Genomic DNA, 22830 nt, shown 5'->3' with positions numbered 1-22830 from the left:
TCGTTCCACTAAAGACTAGTGCTGACTCCACACAGGTTTACACCAAAGTGAAATGGTCAAATGGCTCTACAGTTACTCTGGTGTAGTGCTACTATGTCAGGTTTAATTAACATATTCTTATCTTATTTCAAGCATCATGTAAGTATGAGAATTACAACCTACTTCTTAACTAGACGTTTAGAAAAGCTCAGTATTACTGCTGATAATGAAATCCCTGAATCACTGAGGTCTTTTTGCCAAGAGAAGTTAATCTACTCTCAGATGTTCACAGGTAACCCCCACTCTATCAGATGGGCAAGTAGATTTGCAGCAGGATTTGCTTGGCTTCCATTATGCTTCGAGAGTTCTCTATGATTGGAAAGATGGTATTTTTACTTTACTGATGGCAAACTGGACAGAAGGGTCACACAACTCATCCTAACCCTCAGCTTAGGAGCAGAAATAGGACTGAGATCTGACAACTATTTCTGGGCTCTAGCAGCCAGACAACACATTTGAAGTAATGTTGCACACAGAAGCATCCAAACAATTTTCAAGTATCTGGCATAAAGTCCTGGCACACTCTGCAGGAGCTGCAAAATTCAATTCTAATTTTTACAACTCTTATTAACTGGTTCTTCTCATGGCCTATGACACCTGTTGGGCACCACCACTGTGCAGCACCACTTCCCTCCAAGGATGATATGATTATCCTCAAACACAAATTCTCCACATGGTAACCTTGCTGCTAAAATTATTGCTGAGTACATCACAGAACTGGAGTTGCTGAAGTGATCAAGACTTCAAAAGTTACAGAGAATAAGTAAAAACCAAACTAATCCAAGCAAATGCTGTTGTTTATGAACAATTCTTTGGCAGCATATATTCTGCATCATTACCTCAGAGCAGGAGGAAAAAGAGCACTAGCTACCAAGACCAAGACTTTTTAAACTCTGGCACAGTCAGATGAATCTACAAGACTCCTATAGCCCAGCTATGCTCCCTAGAAGTACTTCAGCCATTTTAGTTTAACTATAAAAGTGGCACACAGAGCTTTGTTCAGAGATCTTTTGAAAACCAAACTTGTAGAAGATACATGTGCTGCTGTGAGGATCCACCCTGGTTAAGCCTGAGACGGGCAGTGTACAAATACAGGTTCACCCATCACAATTACTGATTTAAATTCTTATCCAGGAAAAGTCTGTGGAAATGACACAAATCCCTTCAAGATAACCTGCCTGATATCTTAAAGGCAGCACTCAAATAGGAGAAAGGGAGGTGGAAGATGAGAACAGACTAAATTAAACAATATTATCTAGAGAAACAACTCACATTTTGTCTCCTGGGCCTCCTGACCTAAGGAAGATGTCTAGTCAGCATAATGCCTCATGGGAATATACACTTAGGTTTTCCCAGTATGTAAATATAAACAGGAGCTAAATAAGCAGGAACAGTCAATGTCAGTGTCATGTGTTAATTCAGGGACTTGCTCTGGGAATTTAGTGAAGAATGGCACTTCACCATATGGCAAGAATAGACATCTAAAGCATCACCAGCTTTATGAAGCTGTCTAGTGACATGGGTGAAGCACAGGAGTATAACAGTTGCCTAGAAACATTCCTTGCTCATAAATTTGATTCAATGAATTAACTCCAAGCTTCTAGTGAGATATATTCTTCAGCTACTAAGTAAGAAACTTCATCACAGACTTGCAACAGAATTTTGAGGCTTTTGGAGCTGCAAATGACCTTGGTCATTGGGTTGTGCCTTCAGCTACCACAGGAGGTGACAAGCACACAGTTGTTTCCAAAACACTTTAGGATTTCTATCCTCTACTGTTGTTACTGGAAAGCTCTTCCAGAATCCCATTACTCTGATGGCTAGAAGCTTTTTTCTAGTTTCCAGCCTGAAAACTTGTTCTAGATCAGCTTGCTCTCATTCATACCTCCAAACACTTACAGCTGCTCTTTAACAACACAGAGGAACTGTGGGCTTGAAGCTGAAGTTGTATTAAGGCATATACGAATGCTTTCATTTTATACAGGTCCAAAATATACTCTGTGCTGCTAAACATTGAAAAACATTAAATGCTGCTAAACATTAAAGAAAGACTCCATACACAGCAAGATACACCCAGTGGGAGGAAGGCAGGAAGCTCAATGCAACTGCCTGCTGCCTTCATCCAATCACATCTGAGATGACACTTCTTCCTTTTATGCAATAAACAGCACCAGATACCTTCCATCCCAGGAGGATGGGCCAGGCCCTGTCCCACTAGATGGCACTCACTTACTCCATGGTTCTTTCGTTAAACATTTCATTGGATCCAGCTAAAAACCTCAGCTGAATCACACAAAATTGTATCACAGCTTTCCCAATATATTCCCTTGAAGACAGTGACCTACCAATGCCAGTGCGGAGCATGACGGACGGAGGCTTGGGGGGGTAGGGAGGGAATTTGAAGCACCAACCTGGGAGGGAATGTAGTAGCTGAAATTAATATTGCAACCAAAATTTGCTGCAACATAGTAGAGTCATGCTAATTTATATCAATGGTTGGCTGATCTATTGCAAATTAGCAAGAATGCAAGTAAATAAATATATTGTTCGCAGTAAGTGTAATGCACTTGAACAGTTTACTGGCTAGTACAACATAAAACCCTGTAACAACAGGTAAAAATAAAACTCAGTAACAGAACAGCTTTGCTCAAAGTGAGGCCTCCAACAAATGAGGCTTTTTTTCCCTGGATTGCTTTAAAAACAAGTTTTCAATATTCACCCCTACAGAAAAGGGCACATACTTTCTGCTCCAAACATATTGGAAACATAATTAAGATTTGCCTTCCTGTATCTCTCAAAGGTTATTCCTTTAAAAGGAAGAGTTCCTAACATTCTTTGTGAAAGCTAAGTACATCGGTACTGCTTTAAAGCTATACCAGTGTCTATGCTTTTAGCTGTTCTAGTAAGATGTTTGGGTTTATCTGCACTGGTACAGCTAAGGAGTCTGAAGTGACAAAATGGGGGGCCAGGAGGCAAGAAACAGGTGATAAAGTACATGAAAAGTTGTAACATTGTATGAAACAAGATCACAGTACAGTAAATGCCATCAACTTTCATGCAATAAAAAGAACTTAATATGTTAGAAGTCTTAAGAGTAGGGGAAAAGATAAAAAATCCCCACACTTACTTCAGCAACTGAAATTGTTACCTCTTAACTTCTAGTGTTAAACTTTCTTAAAACTGAGCATTTGGCTTCCTTTTGCTCTCTTCCCAGACTCAACTCTGTCTGAGACGCAGAGCAGAAAGAAAAGTGAAAATCCAAACAAAACTCTTTCAAGTTTTGAATCACTTTGTGTTTTTCAGAGAAATGTGGCATCTACAAGGTTTTATCTCAAAATAATTTTAAATGGCTTTAGAAAATCATCTAACAATGTGTTGCTTTACCTTCATGTTCAAAATTCAGTATCTCCCTCAAAAATTAACTCATTATCCCTGACCTAGTTTAAAATGAGTTCTGTCACCATTTCATTGCTCAGAAAGTCTGACATTAACACTACCAGCACCTTGAGAACTCACAGCTTAATGCCAGGACACGAAGCAATGACACAAGGTTGTTACTCAGGTGCCTTGCTTTAGATAGTGCCTGACCAAGTGGAAGCTGTACATGAGGATAAAGATGGGATTTTATTGGCAGGTTGTGGATCAGACACAGGAGAGCTGCCATGCAAACATTTTTTTGTATGTTCCGTCTGATGGGGTAGAAAATTTTAGCTCCTGCCCCCAAAGAATAGGACTCAATGTTTCAGTCTGGTTATGTGTTGTATCCAACACACAACACTTGAAACTGTATCCCATCAGCAGCCAAATTCAGCTCTCAAAGATGTTACTGGAGAAAGGAAGGGCCAGATGAGATTTCCAGCTCTACAAAGTTGTCATGGAGTTTTTGGGCACACAAGATGCCTTAAGATGGAACAATTCCTAAGAACTTAATTAGAGCCCAAAATCTTCTGTACAGCAAAACATCTGCTCAGAGATCCCATTTTTATTCCTCTCTAACATACTTCACATATTAGAGTTCAAAAAACAACAAGTGACACAGAATTTGTTTGCAAAGATAAATTAATCATGTAGAAATCAAAAAACCCAATGGAAGCACAAGGCAGGATGGCTAAGCAATCATACCTGTCACCACAGGTACTCACACTCACCTTGGCAACCCCAACCCCGGTGAACCTGGCCTCCAGGAGCTCCTGCCTGCGTGGGTCCAGGCTATGCAATTCTTCCATCATTTCTGCTGCTATGGAAGAATAACACTCAGATTATGAAATGCAAGGAAAGGAGAGAGACATTTAGTATTCCGTGCCACTGACGAAACTTAAGAGTGCCTATTCTGCAGCACAACCATGCAGAGAGCATTTTCTTGCAAGAGAAATGCAAGATTACCATGTAGTAACAACATGACTTTGCCACCATATTATAGTATTTAAACCATAACCCTGCTGGAGTTTCCTCTCCTCTGTTGTACCAGCCATTTCAAGATCTCTAAATCCAAGAAACAAATTATGACACATTTTCCCACTGGATGCTTTATTAAAATGAAAACATGGGACCAGAGTGTTATGACTAAAAGCTTCAGAGCTTTTCATCTGTGCTGCATGACTAGAAGAAAAAAAAGCAACATTCTTTACCCCATAATTTATTTTTGGCCAATCCTGGAAATACTCAAGCTCCATGAACTCCAGATTTCACTGATAACAGCTTTGCTTCTTCTGAGCACAGAATGGGATTATAAGAAGAAAACAGCACACAATTAAACCTCTTAATTTACAAGGTAAAGCATCAGATACTTCTGAAATAGCAGCTTTTACACCCAGGAGGTACCTGGGGTACCTCTTGGCAACCCAACACTATGGGTGGCCTTATTTGAAGGGTTAAAAATCTACCCTGCATAACTGTGTAAACAGGTTAAAAATCAGGAAATACATAATTCAAATCCTGAACTGAGAAAAAAATGGGACAAAATTCACCGTTCATTACAACTGTGAATCACATCTTCCCAACTGCACCAATCAAGTTCATTTCCAGAAATGTCTGTTCCAGTTCCATTTTCTGGACTCAGGTAGAAAAAAAATAAAAAGGCCAGAAACAGAAGATAAAGATTTGCTGTGTAAAGAGCATATGCGATGAGGAAAGTTCTTGAAGGGCAGCAAGTGCCCTCTAGAACAGGCAGTGCACAATTGTTCCTTTTATGAACTGTCCATTTTGTCCCTGCTGCTTCCTCCAAACGCCGCGGCTCCAAATCACAGGGGCAAAGTGAATCCATCCGGGGGCATTCTCAACTGCTCTCCCAAATCAGTCCCAACCTTCAAAAACTAATGGGATCCTAAAAGTGGTTATTAAACAACCATATTTCTGCCACGGGCTCTAAAAGCCCAACAAAGCTCTCAGCCCAGTTTTCAAAACAGGAAATCTGAGTAGCGAGGAAAATGACAGACAAGCTGCAAACGCCAAGATGTTCAAACGCTCCCAGGGCTCTCGTCCATCATGGGGCGACCATCCGCAGGGAATCGCATCCCCACACCGGGATGCTGCTCTGGGGAAGGGGCTGACACAAGTTCCCCCCGCCGGGGGCTGCTCCGGGACCCGCTGCATCCCTCCAGGCAGGGCTAGCATTCCCTCCTGTCCTCCTGGGAGGGGATTTCCAACACCCCTCTCCTACCCACTCGGGACGCAGACGCAGCAGCCGCCAAGCAAGCAGCCTTGCCCCGCTGCCAGCTGCTGCACCGCCTCGGCCTCTTCCTCCTCCCCTCCAGCACCGCCTCAGCCCTCATCCCGAGGCTTCGCAGGCCAAGCCCCTCCGCCGCCCCCAGCTCTCACCCCCGCCCGCCAGGCCGGGCCGGGCCGGGCCGCGGGGCCTGCGCTGCTCCGTGCCCGGCGAGGGGCCCAGGCCGCGCTGCCGCCGCCCTGGCTCTCAGGCCGCGGCCCTGTAACCGTGACCCGGCCCGCGGTACCAGCCCCCGCCACCGCCTTCCCCGTGGCCGCCCCCACCCACTCTCGGGCCGGGCGGGGACGAGGCGAGAGGTGTCCCCACGCTGCCCCCACCGCCCCTGGGGGTCTCACCTGGCGCTGCCGCTCCTGCCGCCGCCGCCCGGCCCAGCGCTCCCCGGGCACCGCGCGGATCCCGCCGCCGCCGGGGGCAGGAGCAGCAGCAGGAGGAGGAGGGAGGGAGGGAACCTGCTGCGGCGGCGGCGGCACGGGCGGGAAGAGGAGGCCGGGGGCGGCTCCGCGGCTTGAACCGCGGGCACTGAGGCTGAGAAGGGCGGAGGGGAAGGGTGGCGAGGGGTGGAGAGGGAAGGCTCCGGACTGGGGGTAGGCCGCGGATCCCCGGCCTCGCGTGAGGGGCCTGGCCGGGCCGGAGCGCGCGCGGGCCGGCGGCGGCAGGACAAAGGCCTCGCGGAAAGACCCGGCGGCCAGGTGGGGCGTGCGGACGGGGCGGGGGGTGCACGGGGCCGGCGGGCGCGGTGGGGCCGGGGCAGGTGCGGCCCCTCGTCCCTCCCGCCCCGCGGCGCTGGGCCCGGCCCGGCCGATGGGGGCACACGCGCTGGGGAAACCGCGCCGCGTCTCGCGAGACTTGCGCGGCGGGAGGGGGGAGGGGGGTCAGAGGGGGCGTGGCTTCAATGGGGTGGGGCCTGAGGGGGCGGAGGGAGGGGCGGGGGCGGCAGGTGGGGGGGGTCAGTGGGGCCGGGGGGTCAGGGCAGGGGGAATGGGCGGGGGTCACACAGGGCAGGGGGGCAGCAGGGATCAGAGTTCTACGGGATCCGGGGTGGGGCTTGGCCCTCATTTGGACCTGCGGCTCAGGGCAGGTCTGAGGGGGCATGGCAGGTGTCACACAGGTCTGGGGGAGCAGCAAGGGCTAAGAGGGACCATGGGGTTACGGGATTCGGAGGGGCTGAAGGGGCAGCAGGCTCAAGGGCAGTTCAGATCTAGCTCTGGGATGGGGACAGGCCTGGGGGGCACTGGGGAGTAATACACGTGTGGGCAGGAAGCAGAGGTTCAGTGTCCGTGGGCTCGGCGGGACTTGGGTGGTAGGCACAAGGTGGGGTCAGAAGGGCCTAGGGGTCAGGGCAGGCCTGGGGGCCGCAGGACGGATGGAGGGTGATTGTGAGACAGGGCTGAGGGGCAACACAATGTCAAGGTGAACTATGGGGTCATGGAGGGATGTGGGGGCAGGCACAATGCAGGGCTTGGATCCAGCCTTGGGGTGAGGTCAGGGCTGAGGGCCAGCAAGGTGGGGCAGGGGGTGATCACAGATGGTGGGGCAGCAAGGGGCAGGGGGCAGAGGGTGCTGGGGCATGACAGGCACAGGGAGAGGGTCAGATCCAGCCAGGGCCTGGGAGTGGGGCAGGGCAGGCCTAGGGACATGCTACCACCAGGGTAGAAAAGGTTGACCTACCCCCTGTCCCAGGATGCCCCAGAGAGGGGGTGCATGTATGACATTCCACCCCCCAGTTCTTCACCTCCTCTCCAGTCTCCATCTTACACACCCACAAGCAATCTCACTCCCCAAACCACCCTCATCCCCCGGAGTAAAGGGTGCAAGGGCGCCTCAGCACCCCCAGCTGATCCCCACTCCATCCTTGCCCCCTGGGAACACCACCTGGAATGGGCCGGGCCCCTGGTTCAGGGCTGATCCAGCAGGTAGATCATCTGTGAGACACAAACCGGGTGCCTCAGCAGCCCCCAAGACACACTCTCGCCTTTCCAAGGCCAAACTGCCACCACAGTCGGGAAAAGAGGCCTCAAAATTAATAAAGATAGGTCTTGTTCCAGCTGGAATGAAGCAATTCCACTGCAGTTCGTTCGGCTCATTGCAGGCAGCAGGAGCAGGACCCACAGCGCTGCGGGTGTTGCACCCGCTCGCTCCAAGGCTGAATCAGCTTTCCTAAAAGCAAACAAGCAGGAGAGGATTGTTGGGAGAGGAAGTGGCCAAGCCTGTCCGAGGGGAGGCAGGCGCGGATTAGCAATGGGAGCGGAGGTTCCTGGAGCTCGATAAAGGATTTGCCAGGGCTGGGAACACAGAGGGAGCTCCGTCCCCTCCCCTTCACTACGTGACATCAAGTGATTTATGACCGAATTGGAGCCGACTAGTTTGGCAAAAGAGACGTGGAGAGGAGCCGGCAGAGCATCGTGGAAAAACTGCTCCTGCAAGGCGATGGGGGAAATTGTGTTATTTTAAAATTGCTAATTTATTGTACTTTGTTAAGTTGGTGCAGCAAATGGCTCTGGGAGTGCTGCCTGCTTGTGCAAGCTGCTTTTCCTGTGCTTTAATCTGTTTTTCTTTCAGTACAAGAGCCACTCCAGTTTCAGCTCCTGCTCTGTAAGTTGCATTTTCAGCATGATTAGTGGTAGGAATTTGTAAAATAAATATTTAAATAAATAGTTGTTTGTGTCTGTATTGGGTTGTGTTTTTAAAGAAAAAATCCTGGAGTAAATATTCCATCAGCTGGTAGCTAATTACAGCCATTTAGGGAACATTAATTAGGACCACTTGCAGTGAACATTGTTCAAGGAGGTTTAAATTTCATTAGTGCATTTCAGTTTGATTTTGGGTGGAGAGAAGAGGAGTTGTGGAAGCTGTTACACCTAATAAAGGGACTGACTTACTGAACCCTCTAGCTCTTCTGGACTCCTGCTCTAAGAAACCCCTCCAACTCCAAAGGGAGCAGTTCACCCTCTCAGAGTGGACACCAGAATTGGACACCAGCAGCAAGCAATCTATGGTACTGTCCCCCACCTTTGTGTTTTAGAGGTTATAGGGGATCATTTTGGTCTAATTTTTCCTGTGCTTTTTTGACAGTGCTTGATGGAGCACTTCCTCCTCCTTCTCCATACATTGCTAGGGACTGCCTTGCCAGGTATCACAATGCCATCAGTATTTCCATGTAGGCCACCAGAAGAAACTTTTGCTGTCACAGAATCATAGAATGGTTTATGTTGGAAAGGTCCCCAAAGGTCCTGTCCCACGCTCTACCACGGACAGGGACATCTCCCACCAGACCAGGTTGCTCTGAGCCCCATCCAACCTGTTCTTTTACACTTTCAGGGATGGAGCAGCCACAACCTCTGTCATTTCCTGATGGTCATTTGCTCACTGTCATTTTCAGTGAAATCACAGACCAATGCCCCTCTTCTCCTTCCCTCCAGCAGGGCCAAATTCCCAGGGAGAGCCTCCTGGAGAATCCACTGCAGCCAGGAATGTTTTTCTAGACATCCCTTGATGCACCACCGAGTTCCAGGCCTGTCACAGGACCCATGGCAACAGCCCTGGGCTCTGCCGGGTCAGGCCAGAACAGAAGGTGGTGACATCTGATAAGGAACAGATGAACTCAGGTTGCACTGTCCTCCTCCTGTGACTCCCCCTCTCCTGCCCTGCATTCCTCTGAAATAACTGGGGTTTCTCTCCTCACTCCCAAATTCGGGACTGGGGCACATCCCCTTCAGCACATCCTTTAAAGGCAGCCCTTGTGTTTTGCAGTCCAAGTGCTCTGCTACCTCAGCTCTGCTCCTGCATGTCCAGAAGCTCACCCTCGCTGCAGTCATATCCTTCCTGACACTCCTCTGCTGCACACTGAACTATGGTCCTCTCCACCTTCATCCTCTGAAGAGCTTCTCAGAGCAACACTTCCAGCTTCAACTTCCTTTCCAAGATGCCAAAATTGCACCTCACACCAGACATGGCAGCTGGTCCCTTTGTGGCACAGAGAGGGAAGGAATCAACAAGTTGTAACTGTATTTCTGGCTGTAAGCAGGAATTTCAGAGCAGCCTTTAAGGATCCCACTTGCTGTCAGCAGAGTACAGGTAGGTACAAGGGATTTTTAGAAAAGTTTGTCAGATAACAGTAGGAAGGAAGTTACTGGATAAATTTCCCAGTGATCTCAGAACTTTTTCCTCCTACACTTCATCAGGACATAGCTCTGAACAGAGATGCACTGCACAGCCCAGCCTGGTACAACACTTCCAACTGTGATGTGCCAGCACACATGAGATTGGGCTCACTGGAACAGCAAACGTCTCTCAGGTAAAATATAATTATCAGTGTTGACACATCACACTTGGACTACTTTTTATGACATATTGTCTCCTGGGAGCTGATCCCCCAGGTTTGGACTCAGCAGAGAATTGGTGGAGTGTTTTTGTTTGTTTTATGTTAGTGGATTTTTTGTTTTGAGGGGTTTTTTGTTTGTTTGTTTGTTTGGCTTTTTGGGTGGTTTTTTGTTGTTGTTGTTTTTTCAATAAGGAAAGCCAACTTCTCGGAAGGTGCTTCTGGTCAGAAAACGTCAGCTTATTTCTGTTCTTACAGGGAAAGGTTTGCTCTTCAAAGTGGCTGGAATATGTGAATAGTTCACCATTTTGTACAGGAAATTTTCTGATTCAATTAAAAATTCTAATTTCAACTTCTAAGATACTACTTCTAAAAGCTTATAAAGCCTCAAAACTAAAACAATGTAAGTTTAGAAATCAAGATTTTATTGACCTCGACTTGATTTCTCCCATCATATTACAGTTAGGGAGCAATTTCTGAGTGTTTCACATTCTGGTCCAGCAAGAGAAGAAACTATTTGGACCTCCAAGAATTCTCATGCAGGAAAACTCCTCCTTCCAGCCCACACCTGAGTGATGTATGAAACTATTCTGTTTTCCCTTTTTCTCATTAACTTTTTAAGAGCCCCTAAGCTCTGGTCCTTTCAGAGGAGCTCGTTATGAGCAACAGAGTATGCACATGGCTGACCAAATATTATCTCATCCATGGGGACAAGCCAGCTCTCTGCCAGCATCGGCTCTGCCAGATCTCTCCTGTCCACATCCTGCTCTCCAGGTCTGCCATCACCCAGTGTTAATGCCTCTGACTACATTACTGTGGTAGCTCTCCTCTTCTTGTCTCAGCCTCCCTGGATGTCAGTCATATGCTTAGTACACAGCACTTGTATCATGTTCTGAAAAACCACTCAGCTGCCACAGCCATCTTATTTCTCACTGGAGCTTGGAGCTCCCCTCCACAAGCACAGCACACTCAGCAAAACAGCAGCAAGCCCTGCCTTCCCACCACAGCTTTTCTGCTAACCCACAGGACAGATTAGACCAAAGTTGGGTAAGATTTTATAGAGATTTTAACAGAGCATATAACAAGTTCCTTCTGCCTTCAATTTTGAAAAGATAAAATGTCAGAAGTAAAGATTCTGATATTTTTAATGTGTTTTTGGTGACTTTGCTTTGTCTCTGCTTGCAAGGCTTGTGTAATACACTAACTGCATTTTCCCAAGCATTTCTGTACTGCCATAAGGTCTGGAAATCTACTGATATAAGGTACACAACAGAAGAGCTGAGAGTCCTCAGTGATACTAGGACACAGGCAGCTGGGGACTGGAGAAAAACAACAAATAGCCCGAATATTTAAAACATAAAAGCTGGCATAAGTGATCTCAAATCCAAAAATTTTATAGCACTGGGGAAAATAAAAAACAACCAAAACTCACAAGAGTACAACACTCAACAGGGTTTTGAAGATTTTAGCACCATGGATGATGTCACCTCCAGGTATCACATCCTGAAGAGGCCTACCCTTGTCTGCACAGCAGATATTGTTAGACCTAATGAGGCATGAGCTGCCAGTGAAGATTTTTCTAGGCTTGGGGCATTCAAAACATGTCCATTCAAAACATGTTGCCCTTGTATGGATTCTTGTCTACTAAGGATAGGGCTTTGCCACTCTAGGAACATTAGTAGTGTCTTTCCTCATTTTCCTTAGGGAGACAATTGATATTTGAGATTTGAGCGCCTCAAAGATAACAGGTCAATGCCTGATTCCTTCCTGAGGCCATTCCAGAATCTCCACCCTCCTACACAATGGAGTTTATCTCTGAGGTTGTTCCTGCCCCTCCCTCTCTCTATACCTTCAGGTATCCCATTAGGGAGGCTTTGATACCCAAACCCAGTAGGAAGGCATCCAGGTCACTCTGCCTTCACAGGAGCAGCAAGCCATGCCCAGAGCCCTGATCCAAGGCACTGTGTGTCCTGCTGCTGGAGGAGGAACGTGGCTGTGGGCAGGCACCTGGAATTGTGCAGCCACCTGCAACTGCACAGCTGCCGTGGCCCAGCTGAGGGGAAACAAGCATTGCAGGTAGGAAAGGAAGATCTCTGTGATCCCAAAGCACACACTGCTGGAAACGTTCGCTGGTTCTGCAAGCATTTGGAACAATGTGATCCTCCTGAAGGTGCCAGCAAGTCCTTCCCTGTCCTTGCTCACTCTTGGATTCCCAGAATATAAGAGGACTTTATTCTCAACAGGGATTGCCCCCTGCTTTTCTTTCTCCTGCATAAAATGGGCAAAACAGTGGTCAGAGACAGGATGGAGCTGAGCTGCAGGCCGTGGCACGCACCTGCAGGAGTGCAAAGAAGCGCATGGCAGCACAGAGAGGCTTGTCTCTGCCTGACCTTGGGGCAGGAGGTGCCACGTGGCAGAGCCCTGCACAGAGGAGCTGCCAGAAGCTGACAGATGGGTGAACAGCCGTGACCACCCCACAGAAGGATTTTAAGAAAGCGCGTTGCTGACGTGGTGATAAGTGATAGGTCGCTTAGTGAGAATTACCGTATAAGGAAATACTGTGTCTTGAAGAAGTCTATAAAACCATCTTGTTTCTTTGAATAAATGATTCTGATTCCTTGCCGGTCTGAGTCCGTGCCTCAGTTGTTAATGGCATCCCAAATTGGGACTTGATAGGCAACAAGTGGTTGCACCGGTAGCAACGCTCGGCTGAACTTTACAGGTGGCTGAAATGAAGCCTGGGAGCTCAAACGAAACTTGGGAGCTGAAATGAAGCTCGTGGTGCCAATCAACTTTTCTGCAAGAAAAGGTAGCAGCTGAGAACAATGGGGGATGAACAGAACGCTGCAGAGACATTAGAAGAGATTTTTAAAAAGCGTGTCAGGAAAGTTGAATCCACAGATTTGGACAAAAGACTAGGATTCAACTTTAGATAACACCAATATTTTTGACCCTCAGACATGGGACACGTTTGGGCACGCACTGTGGGACAGAGTTATGCAAGTCAATGCAGCACTGACAAAGCTTTTGTGTCCGTGGTGGACAGTGTGCAGGCACTCATGGTGCATGCGGCACCCGCAGACTGGACAATGAAGGGCACTTGTGCCACTGCAGGAGCCGTGCTGACCCCTTCTGCACTGTCAGCAAATGACCCTAAGTCTGTTGGGGCTGATGGAGGAGAACCAGGAGATGGCTTCTGGTTCCCCAACCATTTGATCCCGGAGGGGACCCTGATGGTATCCTAGAAGTGCTTGCTCTGCCCTGTGCCATCAGGTGGAGCCATGTTGTGGTGAGCAGCTGGAGCCAGGTGGGCCATTCACAGTACCTGTTCCCACTCTGTGTGCCATTCACGGTACCGTGTTCCCTCTCTGTGTGCCATTCACGGTACTGTGTTCCCTCTCTGTGTGCCATTCACGGTACTGTGTTCCCTCTCTGTGTGCCATTCACTGTACTGTGCTCTCTCTCTGTGTGCCATTCACGGTACCTGTTCCCTCTCTGTGTGCCATTCACGGTACCGTGTTCCCTCTGTGTGCCATTCACGGTACCGTGCTCCCTCTCTGTGTGCCATTCACGGTACTGTGTTCCCTCTCTGTGTGCCCTCTGCAAGAGTGTGGCAGCAGCAGCAGCAGTGGGAGGGCATGGGCAGCTGCAGGGGCACAGCGCTGTAGCCGTGGTGGTGAGCGCAAGGCGCCAAGCACATGGTGGCGGGCACATGGCAGGGCTATGCCATGCTGGCAAGCACATGGCAGGGCTGTGCCATGCTGGCGGGCACATGGCACAGCCAGGGGATGGCGGCAAACGCTGCGCTGGTGACGGAGCAGGGCTGGTGGGATGTGAGCAGCTCTCTGCATGTGGGCAGTAAGAAGGGGGCCCAAGGAGCCTGGTGGCACTGGCAGGTGCAGTGCCACATCCCTGCTCCCTGCACAAGGCGGGGGTTGCCCAGGGGGACTGGGCCGCCACCTTCTGCAGGGGTGGCTGCAAGCCTGGGATAAAGCTCCTGCTGCTGGTCTGTGAAACTGTCCTGGTTTTGTTACTCAGAATGTTGCCACAATCCTGGAGCCTATCTTAAAGACTGCTTTTTTACCACACTACCTTGTGACCCCCTGGATTGTTCTAATTGCTTTTTGTTATGGATGCTCCTGTGTTTTTAAGTATTTTTTTGCTGGTGTTAAGAACTAACTTTATAGTTTCGCTAAGCTGTAGGTTTTAACATGACTGTTAATTAGATTAAAGGTTAACTGGGTGATGGTAGTATATTTCTGGATCCAGAGAGCATTAATACATAGAGTTTTTAGGAAGGCATTTAGTTGTGAGATAATTATTTAATGTTACTTATATGCATTCTTTTGGTTACATTAATAAAGGTTTTCTTGTACATATCTTGGGGAAACCCTTCCAGTCAAGGCTTGGGCCCTGGCCTAGCCCTGGCCCTGGCTGGTTAGGGAAATATACCATCAGACCCAAGTGTTTTTGCACTAGAAATGTAATCAATTCATTTTGACTTGCTGATTTGGTCTTATAAAAGCTGGACTCCCGTTTGAGGCAAACTTAGAAACCTTGTCCAGGAAAAGTTTTCCAGGTCTTCACTGTGAAATGGGTCTCTGTGGTGGCAAACAGCAGGCCTGTATAAGGCCTTGCAGGCTGAATCCTACCTTGGTCTGACATAGGTGTGAGAAAGCTAACAGCTCTTCATGAAAACAGAAGCCTGTAATGGCAAAAACCAACTTGTTTCCCTGCAAAAGAATTCTACAGATTAGGACTGCTTTCTTGTTTCAACAATCCCAACCGTCTCAGCAAAAGAATAAAACAATATCTCACAAACAACCCTTTCTTGCACGTAGACACCTTGTTCAAGACTGACCAATTCCTATGGAGTAACAGCTTATTACTGACCAATAGGGGAGAGACATGGGAGGGTTTGTAAAACTATATAAAGGGATATATAAAATGAAGTGGTAGATTTTTTCACATCTTAAAAGAGTGTGTCTTGTCTCTCTGAAATGAGATCAACAGCAACAGGGCTCTCCAGCGATGGCAGACTGTGGGTGATGGTAAAGTATTTAGGCAGTTAAAGGTATTATCTGGCTTATTTTTGCTCAGTAGTGCTTGTTGTTTTTTAGATGCACTATTTTACTGGGTTGAAACATGTTCATGTTATAGTTGTTAAAACAAAAAAGAGGGAGTGTGGGGATGGGCTATATTCCCCACAAAGGCCTTACATGTTCTTAATTTTTACAATCACATTCAGAATGACCTAACTGCAGTCTAACAACATTTTTGTGAATCACAAGCTCACTCAGACTTACTAAGAATCTTGAAAGTAGAAAATGGGAAGGACTCTTTCCATTGATAACCTGGGGACAAAGTTATGCTTGTGTTTTCACAGATTCCAGTCCACGATGGGTACCTGCAAGAGTGATTCCACCAGCCTTGGTTGTTCTGGCTTTATCATCAGCTTGTGGGGAAGCTGAGAGAACAAGAGGAATGGAGCTTGTTTGGATTGGGTTGTGGGCCAATGTTGGAATGTTCTAATGTTGGGAGTGTTTCGTATAGTGATTCTTGTTTGTATAAAACAAAAAAGAGGGAATTGTGGTCAGAGACAGGATGGAGCTGAGCTGCAGGCCGTGGCACACACCTGCAGGAGCACATGGGAGCACAAAGAAGCGCATGGCAGCACAGAGAGGCTTGTCTCTGCCTGACCTTGGGGCAGGAGGTGCCACGTGGCAGAGCCCTGCACAGAGGAGCTGCCAGAAGCTGACAGATGGGTGAACAGCCGTGGCCACCCCACAGAAGGATTTTAAGAAAGCGCGTTGCTGACGTGGTGATGGGTGATAGGTCGCTTAGTGAGAATTACCGTATAAGGAAATACTGTGTCTTGAAGAAGTCTATAAAACCATCTTGTTTCTTTGAATAAATGATTCTGATTCCTTGCCGGTCTGAGTCTATGCCGCAGCTGTTACACATAACAACATTCTACCTTACAGGGCTTTGTAAAGCCTTATTTAGACAAACTGCTCTACGATTAGTGTAAGAGGAAAATCCAAACAACATCCTATTGTAAAGCCAGAGTTACTGCACACACTTTTTTCTAAGTATATTCAGCCTCTTTGTGAATGTCTGCAAATACATTCCAACCTTCCTAATGAGGCTCATCTCAGTAGGGAAGAAGTCACTTGCAGTTGTGGAAAAGTCAAGATTTAATTTTCTGCGTAACCTCCATTGACCTCTTCACATCCACTATTGGCACCGAATGTGGAAAAAGCTATGTGACTGTGTAATTACAGAGTGCAGTGAGGTACTCTGTAATACCAGGTACTGCTCCCCAGGTGAGGGGGATATGCAGCATGCCTTGAGCTTGGTCCCAGGAATGAAGGAGTCTGAGGGGAGATCAGGCAATTTAATCTCCAAATGAGGAAAGCCACATCCAGTGACCCCAGGGAAAGGTGGCACCTCTCTCGTTACACCTGAGCAGATCCCCTCGTGTTCCACACACAGCACAGAGGTGTGTGCCTGGCCCGTGCAACCACGGACTATCAACAGCAGCTTCCCACTTCCCAGGAGCTGAAAGTAAGTTTCATATTCCAAAGATTTGGCAATCCCCCAGAACTCCCTAACTTCCACATAACATGAAATTACAAGAGCTATGAGTGTCCTTATCCAAAGATAACCTGAATACAGCAGTCACGCTCCACCCCAAAATCAAGATGCTGATCCCATGCTATGTTTGTACTTGCAGTGAAGGCTTTTTAGGTTTAACACAGTTTAGAACAGCAGGGTCCAAATCTCACCAGGATTTTCTTCTTTCCTGGAGACTGCCAGCAGGCTGGGAGCTGCTGGCAGGTGCTGACATGTAAGACTTGCCAGTGAGCTTTGCCATCACTGCTTTCCAACTGCTGCCATTTCCTACTCATCCCACTGTGGGTCAAAGACCAAGAATAAAAGCCTTCACTGGCATGAAAACTGCCATGCCATACAATCCCTGGGCAGGAGGGAAAAGCAGAAGCACACATGGCTCAGATTCCCTTGCCTTTCCCTGCCTGTGTTCCAGCCAAGTGTCCAGGCCTGGCTCATGCTCTTCTGACTCATGCTGTATCCTATTTAGTTCAGATTAGCACTCAGGGCTGCCTACAAAGGTAATTTCCTGCAATGTGTCCCACTTTTTAAGCAACACAAGCTCCTATTCAGCCAGGCAGCCACACACAGGAACTTATGGCCTTCAGCAAGAGCTAAAAGCACAAACTCCAGAGCTTTGCTGGTTAAGCACAGAGCTGACAACTCCTTTGCTCCAGAGCACCTCACTTTGCAGAAGGGTCCTTAAAAAATTCCTCCTAATCATCATTTTCCTGGTAATTTCTGAAACAATTTTCTGGTAATTGCCCTGAAACACAGTTATATTCAGAACTTCTGTTGAAGTCAGTGTCTAGGGACACTACACTCAAGAATGTGTGCCAGGCACCCCCATCAAGGAAGAGAAATAGTAACAATAGCAAAAATGGTCCTGATTGTGGCATTCTCTCTCACGGATTTATTTTCTCCAATATGGCAATAAACCAAAAATGGTGGCACTTCTCTGACTGACATCAGATCCTGCTGACTGATCAGAACAAAGACTGCATGACTCAGTTTCCCTTCATCTGTGCTTACAGAGATGGAAGGATGGTCCCCAAATCCTGTAATAACTTGATCCCTGCAGCCCCATCCCCACTTCTAGGCAGTAAAATCTGTGCATCTTTCACCAGCGCTCAGGAAAAACAGTAAAGTTCAGTTTGGGGCTGCAATTCCTGTAGGGAATCCAGTGGGGACAAGCCAGAGTTCATCCCAATGCCAATGACAGCAAGAAGCTCTTCCAGCTTTTGTTATGATGCAGTGCCAAAAGCAGCTGGTGTGTGCTCAAGGAGGTTCCCTCTGCTCACACTTCTATTGAAAATAATCAGGTTTTATCCCAGAGCTCTAGAACTCACTGCAGATTAGAAATAGTGGTGGCATACTCAAAGAAGGCAGAGCAGAATTATTTGGGAGAGAAGATAATTGTGTCTGATCTCACATACCCCGATCAAAAGAATTTTTTGACGACCATTGTTGTAACAATCCAAATCACTATGGATGACTGTTGTTCTCACTTTGCTGTGCTGTCAGGAAGATAAGGTGAAAGCTCTGGTTTGCAGTGGAATTTACAATTTACTCCATTTTGAAGTGATAGCATCAGAAATACCCCACAGCCCCTTGTTCACATCACCTCCCCTGTTCCATCCTGCCTCCCAATTCATAGCCTGTCTGTGAAACCACAATGCTCTGAGTATGATGTACCTGGGGAGGCAAAATCTTCTTTGCCCTTCACTGGAGCCAGTGAAGGGAGCCCTCAGCGCCACAGCTGGATCAAAGTCCTTTCTGAAGGACTACCTCCAAGTCCAAATCAAAGTCACAGGCTTGACAGCATTATCCCTACATGAAAGGATTATGTGAGGTGTCACAACAGGTGATGATAAAGTTCCCTTCCAGTCAAAACATTCTATGAATCTCCAAGGAAATTCACCATCTTCTGGCAAGACCGAGGACCAGATTTTCCGAAGCGTAACAATGCCTGGCTCCAAGATTGCCGGGGCAGCGCATGTGCAAACTATGAAATCATCTCTTCTGCTTAGGAGGTTCATCAGGCCACACTGGCATTGCCTGTAGGCCACAGACCACAAGACTTTATAATGCTGGGAACAAAACCAGAGCAGAAATGCTTAGGAAGGCTTTAGAGTTAACGTTACTCTCCTAAGAAAGAAGAGGGGAAAAAAACTCCCAAAACACTAGTGGCACTTAACCTGTCTTTTCAGCATGGTAAAAGTCAATGTGGAAATTTCCTTTGAACATGCTGGAAAGCTTGAGCAACCCAGACTGCTCAGCAGACACAAAGCAGGAATGGCAGAAGCTGCTGCAAGTCAGAACCAAGGTACTTGAGCAGAGCTGTGTGGGAGGCAATGCCTGGAGTGGCAGGAGAACAGCAGCTTCTGAGAGAGAGGAGCTGGCAGGGATTAGTTAAGGAAGCTCAAACAGTATCTGTCTGTAGGAGGCCTGGCTCAATTCAAGGGCATTAACTTGTTGCTTTCTGAACACCACCGAGAGGAAGGGAAACAAAAGCACGTCTGCCCAGCATGGGCCCTGCTGAGTGACTGCTTAAACACTCCAGCAAAACTAAGAGCATTAAGAAAGGCAAAGAGCAACTTCAATGGCTCCAGGCTCACAGGGCTGCAAGTTTTTGCTTGAAGTCCAAGTTAAAACCAGGCAACTGGGATACAGCCTTGAAAGCACAAACAAGTAAGCCTTCATTTTCTCCCATTCAGGAATTTGAATTTAAAGGGGAGTCTATCAACTTACATAAATTGTGTTTATAATTAAAAACATATTTTCCTGCACTGCTTACAAGCCTTTGGATGATTAATTAATAAGGCATTTCTCAAATTACTTTAATTCACACTAATTATGCTGATTGTGTACCCCAATAATTTTTTCTTGCAGGGAAATAAAGCTACCCCAGGAGGAGGTCTTCCTTCAGGGACCAAGAGGGAAAGGACCCCAGGGAACTGCCTGAGGACCCAGAAACACAGAGGAGGTCTGTCACTGAGGAAGTTACATGAGTCATGTCAGGTCTAATGCTCACAGGGCTCTTGCTAAGCCTGACTCTGCACCTGGATAAGCTGAGGAGACTTCAGCTGGCTCAGCTGCTGCCAGAGGATTGGAGCTGTGTTTTGCCTAGACCTTGACTGAGGCCTCAGCCTTGCCAGGGAACCAGACTTTATAAGTTTAGCATGAAAACACAGCAGTGACTGCAGAGCTTCTGGGGTGGGTCAGGCCCGTGCTCGGCAGAAGCCAAATAGGAATCTTTACCTACTGGATTCCCAGAGGACAAGAGCTCCATAACCACCACTGGACCTTCAGAGGAAGATCAGACCCTTCTACAGGATCACTGCTTCAACAGAACCACATCTGCCACCTCAAGAGGACTGCAGTCACCATTTAACGGGACTATCACCACCACGACCAACAGGGTGTCAGGTTGTATCCTGACTCTGTCAGGTTAAGCCTGTGTTTCTTGCCTTTATTTACCTTCCCTATTAAATTGTAGCTCTGACCTGAGATCTCCCATTGGTTTGTTTTCAAACTAGCACAGACTCTCTCCTCTGGTTCAAGATAGCAGTTATTTCATAATCTATGTGGCTCTAGAGGTGAAAATGTCAAGCTCCAAATACAAGTGTCTGGCAAACAAAATACAGGGGAACTGTGCTCCAGCCAGCAGGACACACACAACACATCTTGATGCTTCATGTACTAAAATAAGGCAAGAAATACCAGCCAAGGCTTTTTCTTCTTCAACTCAAGGGCAGGCACTAGTGAGACTTGTAACAGGAGAAAACTGTAGTTCCCTAAGGGTGGCCCAGGCTCACATGAGGTTTTTTGTGGGATATGAGGTTGTAACTGTTAAACTGCTGAAGTTGCTCAGGTTATGCTCACCAGAAGGCCCTGTGGGAAAGGCACAGCTGCAGGTCGGACGCGTGGCAGTCGGTTGAGGGGGGAGAGGCAGCTATGAGTGAGGAGAGAGTCAGCTGAGTGACAGCTCAGAGTGAGGTTGTGATTGGCTGGAGGAACGCACAGGCAGTGTATCTGCAGGAAGCTGATTGGCTGAAGGAACATGAGGACAGGGTATGAGCAGGAAGCTGATTGGCTGAAAGAATGTGTGGACAGTGTATGTGCAGGAAGCTGATTGGGTGATAGGATGTGCGTACAGTGTAGGTGCAGGAAGCTGATTGGGTGATAGGATGTGTGGACAGCAGTGCTGCAGCTGAGCTAGCCAATGGGTGCTCTCTTTCTGTTAAGTTCTGTTAGGCCTGGGTTTGGTTTCAGTTATGTCAGGTGGAGATTAAAGGTATAAAAAAGGGCGATTTCTACCATAAAGCAATCTCCTTTGGATGCATAAGGAGGTCCTTGTCACTTTGTTCCCCATCGCTACAGAATGGCTGGCCTGAATCAGGACCTTTAAAGTGGAGCAGGGTGTGTGCTGTTGCTCTGGTAGCAGCTCCCACTGGGCCAAGGGATGGGCCGGCTGGGAAGAGTCTGGGAGGGATCCAACGAAAAGGATCCAGGAAAGTTTGGGAAAGAATTCAAGAATCAAAGGTGCATGCACCTCACCTAGCATAGGTGAGTATACCCATGTGGCAGTGGGGGTTTGAAGATATTGGTCTCTCCCTGCCTATAGCAGTGGGGGTTTGAGGAGTATGTTTCATCTCTGTCTGGGGTTGTTTGCCCCCGTCTTGCTGTGGCAGTTATAATTCCAGATTTTTCTCTGTTTATCCTCAAAAATCCTGCCCCTGTAGATCGTCTGTCATGACTTGTTACAGCCCTTTATCTAGAGAATTCGCTGTCAGTTACAATTTTCCTTTCTGCCATTGGTCTCTGACTTTCCCGCACTAGGCTATGTTTACATTTGTCCCCTCAGACCCCTCCTACCTAGGCAGACAGTCCCCTCCCAGGATTCCACCCCCATCTCCCCACAAAAGACATTGTTTATCTCTGTTTCCCCACTCTTTGCCACTGCACCCTCTTTGAGCCGCGTGGGTTCTGTGCTCCACCTGCGCTCCACCGGCAGCCTCATGGGGCAGCTCTCTGCAGCCAGCACCGCTCTCCGCCGCAAGAACGAACACCACCCGTGTGGCATCAGCTGCCCCGCTCCTGCCGTGGGAGAGATCACTGCCGTGGCCGCCGCCACCCACCGCTGCCACTGCCCATGAGTGTTATGTCACCCGCCAGGCTTTGGTGCTGCTCCTGCCGCAGGAAAGAACAACTCCTGTGCTGCGCTGCTGATTCCACGCGGCGCCACCCTGGCACCGCTTCTGCACGGGGAAGAAATAAAGCAGCTCGAAGGAGCAAGCAGAGTCCATCCTTTTTTCCTTTGCCCCGATCCTTTGGCGTTGGGTCCACATTTATCGGCTGCTTCTGGTGGTCTGGATCCCAGCCAGTGGCCGAACTGTGATCCTGCTTGCCTGCGGCAGAGGTAGGGCGCGGCCATTCTGGCACACATGCCGATCAACCCCTGCGATTGGGACTCAACGCTGTATCCGTGGAAAGAATATTGGAGGTGGAATATCCCTGGAACAAAGCAGGAGCTTGGACCAGGTATGGCGGCTCCTACATCAGCAATCTATTAATATGGCTGATGTGAAACTGAGCATCCTGCTGGACTGGGTGTCTAGTCATGTTAAAGACTTTCCCTTTAACGGACCCCTTTCATCAGACCGGCACGTGATGGGGCAGAGACCTTTTGATACTACCAAAGGCCGCTATGCTGAAACTTGTGGGCACCTGGCCACATGGGGCACAATCATGGTGGCCATTAAAGTAAATTGTGAGTGGCAGCCATTATGTGGCTTCAAAAATTAATTTCTATGAACCCTCAGTGCCACCAGATCCCATACACAACCCTGAGGTTAACCATACTCTGCAGAATTGCCTTACCCCGAGATTACCCAAGCCCCATGCAATTGCCTTACCCTGATGGAAATCCTTGTATAGTTGATCGCCTCAGTGTGGAGTTCTGGTGCCACACATGGGTGCAGGCTCTCTCCCTGCCCAAAATGGCAACGCAGTAGTCCAGCATTGGCAGAAATGCAGGGAAGCCACCATGAAGGAGGGTGACTTGGCGGTTGTTATAGCCTGCTCAGTAATGTATGTGTTGAAAGAACACTGGCGTACCAAGAGCTAGACTATA

At 48.0% G+C, this 22830-nt stretch overlaps 1 protein-coding gene and 1 long non-coding RNA gene across 7 annotated transcripts in view; one reads left to right on the top strand and one right to left on the bottom strand.

Annotated features, from left to right (window-relative positions):
- TLK2 (tousled like kinase 2) overlaps nt 1-22830 on the bottom strand; it is a 63102-nt gene that overhangs the window by 36546 nt on the left and 3726 nt on the right. For 3 of the 6 annotated variants that reach the window (XM_054281692.1, XM_054281696.1, XM_054281697.1), the window contains exons 2-3: nt 4188-4276; nt 2385-2450 (exon numbers count right to left, since the gene is read on the bottom strand). In XM_054281692.1, coding sequence (XP_054137667.1) covers nt 2385-2450; nt 4188-4276 — 155 coding nt within the window. Of the gene's footprint in view, nt 1-2384; nt 2451-4187; nt 4277-6099; nt 6396-22830 lie in introns of those variants that run through there. The other 3 variants (XM_054281694.1, XM_054281695.1, XM_054281693.1) reach the window with 3 other exon arrangements.
- Nucleotides 8836-12443, top strand: LOC128940349 (uncharacterized). Its single transcript, XR_008483288.1, has 4 exons — nt 8836-9838; nt 9946-10058; nt 11269-11344; nt 11787-12443. It is a non-coding gene; the product is annotated as an uncharacterized LOC128940349 (long non-coding RNA).

The sequence above is a fragment of the Melozone crissalis genome, unplaced genomic scaffold (assembly GCF_028551555.1).
Source record: "Melozone crissalis strain CALT ecotype California unplaced genomic scaffold, PUWL_Pcris_2 ptg000032l_1, whole genome shotgun sequence".
NCBI lineage: Eukaryota > Metazoa > Chordata > Aves > Passeriformes > Passerellidae > Melozone > Melozone crissalis.
The sequence above is the reverse complement of the archived record's forward strand: the minus strand, read 5'-3'. Positions and strand labels throughout refer to the sequence as shown.